This window comes from Heteronotia binoei, chromosome 3, assembly GCF_032191835.1.
Source record: "Heteronotia binoei isolate CCM8104 ecotype False Entrance Well chromosome 3, APGP_CSIRO_Hbin_v1, whole genome shotgun sequence".
NCBI lineage: Eukaryota > Metazoa > Chordata > Lepidosauria > Squamata > Gekkonidae > Heteronotia > Heteronotia binoei.
In genome coordinates, this window is record NC_083225.1 from 128239639 (window position 1) to 128241332 (window position 1694).

Here is a 1694-nt window from a genome sequence, read left to right on the forward strand (position 1 = left end):
CCTCTGCTGAGAAAATGGAATTTGAATGGAAAAGTAAATCACTGCAACCCACAGTTTTGAAGCAGAGTATTTTTTTTCTTTCTTTCTTTCAATTAACCTTATTCCAAACCATATGGTCACAGGTTGTAAAATGTTAAGTGAAGTTTGTGATTCTCACAAGGCAAGATAAGAATGGGACAGCACAGAGGTCCCCTTTATATAATAACCAACTGGGATGAATTTTGTGACAAGGCAGCTGAATAACATATTTCAGGGTTACCAAAAATAATATGATATGTTACGGATTATGATACAGGGCAATTGTGTTTTGTGTTTCTTTATAAAGTGGATTGTTGTCCTACATTGGATCTCTGAGTGAAGCAAAGTGAAGGATGCTGACACAATCAATAAACTTCTCCCTTAAAGGGAGTAAAAATAAGTTCAGAGATTCTTTGAATAACATTATCCTATTTCTTTGCTTTTCTTCCCAGTGCTTAGTAATATTGCCACAGAAAGTGATTCCAGATAATTTGTAACAATACAAAAACATTAAAGGTTCAGCATGCAAACGTGCATGCTATAATTCTCAAATCAATTTGAGCAATTATCTTCATTAAGCTAGAATTATAGAGAATGGTGCACCCAGAGAATCAAACAGGACTGATCTGTTCACCTCTCCTGGAAGCAAAGTCTATAGCAGGGGTCCATAACCTATGACTCCAGAGTCAAATGTGGTCCAATATAGAACCAAATATGGAATTAAAAATGAAATCTTCAACATATATAGCAAGAGTAGGTGCAGTGCTAAAATAACCAGTATGTGAAGGGAATGGTGGGCAAAGTTTTGAGGGGGTTAAAGGGCTTCTTTGAAATGTGGAATAGAAACTGAAATGTGTTTTTCCCTGCTAGTAGAGGGCATTGGGAGTGGGACTGTGGACCGGAGTGATGCTCTTGCCCATCATGAGGAGCAGCTTGGGCCTCACCACCTGTAGCATTCAACATACAATGGCAAGACAAACTCATCATAAACATGAACCTGATTTTCATGACAAATACGGCAACATCATTCTGTTTGGTGGCACTGTGTCTTGTGCCTCTTTTTGGATATATGCTATGACACAAATTGGGATTGTGTGGAATTTGTCTCCTGTTGGCTGAGTGACCCCAAAAGAATGGAGAGAAAAATAGAAGTGGCTTCATATATCTGTCTTTGAAATATTGGGTAGGGGTGGAATATCCATACGAGTCCTCAGGACATGGTGGTCAGACCATGGCACTGCCTCGGCAGAAATCTGATCCACTACAATTCCTGCTGCAAAGATCAGGTCTAATGTGTGCCCAGCCCGATGCATAGGCATTGTTATATATTGGGAGACTCCTAGTGCTTTCCATGGCAGCACTGGAACTTTGCCATGGCGATTTTAAATTTTTTATTATATGGACTATATTTATTAAGCTAGAGGATGTTTGACCGCTACTGTATTATTTGTCATATCTCATTATTCATACAAATGTCCTATATTTTATTTTCACATTTATTTTTTAAATATCTTATGTTTTACTTATTTAGGTCCATCTTGATTTTTACAATTTTTATGTGGTTGTTGTTGGCCTGCATTGTTCTGTGTATTTGGCCATGGACCGTAATAAAGCAAACTGAACTGAACAATGGCGACGTACTTGCGACAAAGCTATGAGAACATCTTATAGGTCAT

The 1694-nt window shown here is 38.0% G+C and overlaps 1 protein-coding gene across 1 annotated transcript; it reads left to right on the top strand.

The window, feature by feature from the left end:
* The first annotated feature begins 896 nt into the window (after positions 1-896).
* LOC132568964 (cytochrome c oxidase subunit 7B2, mitochondrial-like) lies at positions 897-1197 on the top strand. Its single transcript, XM_060235146.1, has one exon. The coding sequence runs from the start codon at positions 925-927 to the stop codon at positions 1135-1137; it is 213 nt and encodes a 70-aa protein (XP_060091129.1). The 5' UTR covers positions 897-924; the 3' UTR covers positions 1138-1197.
* The last annotated feature ends 497 nt before the right edge of the window (positions 1198-1694 follow it).

What these genes read in the sequence shown, in the direction of transcription:
- LOC132568964 (XM_060235146.1), top strand. Translation starts at nt 925, where the DNA reads ATGCTCTTGCCCATCATGAGGAGCAGCTTGGGCCTCACCACCTGTAGC.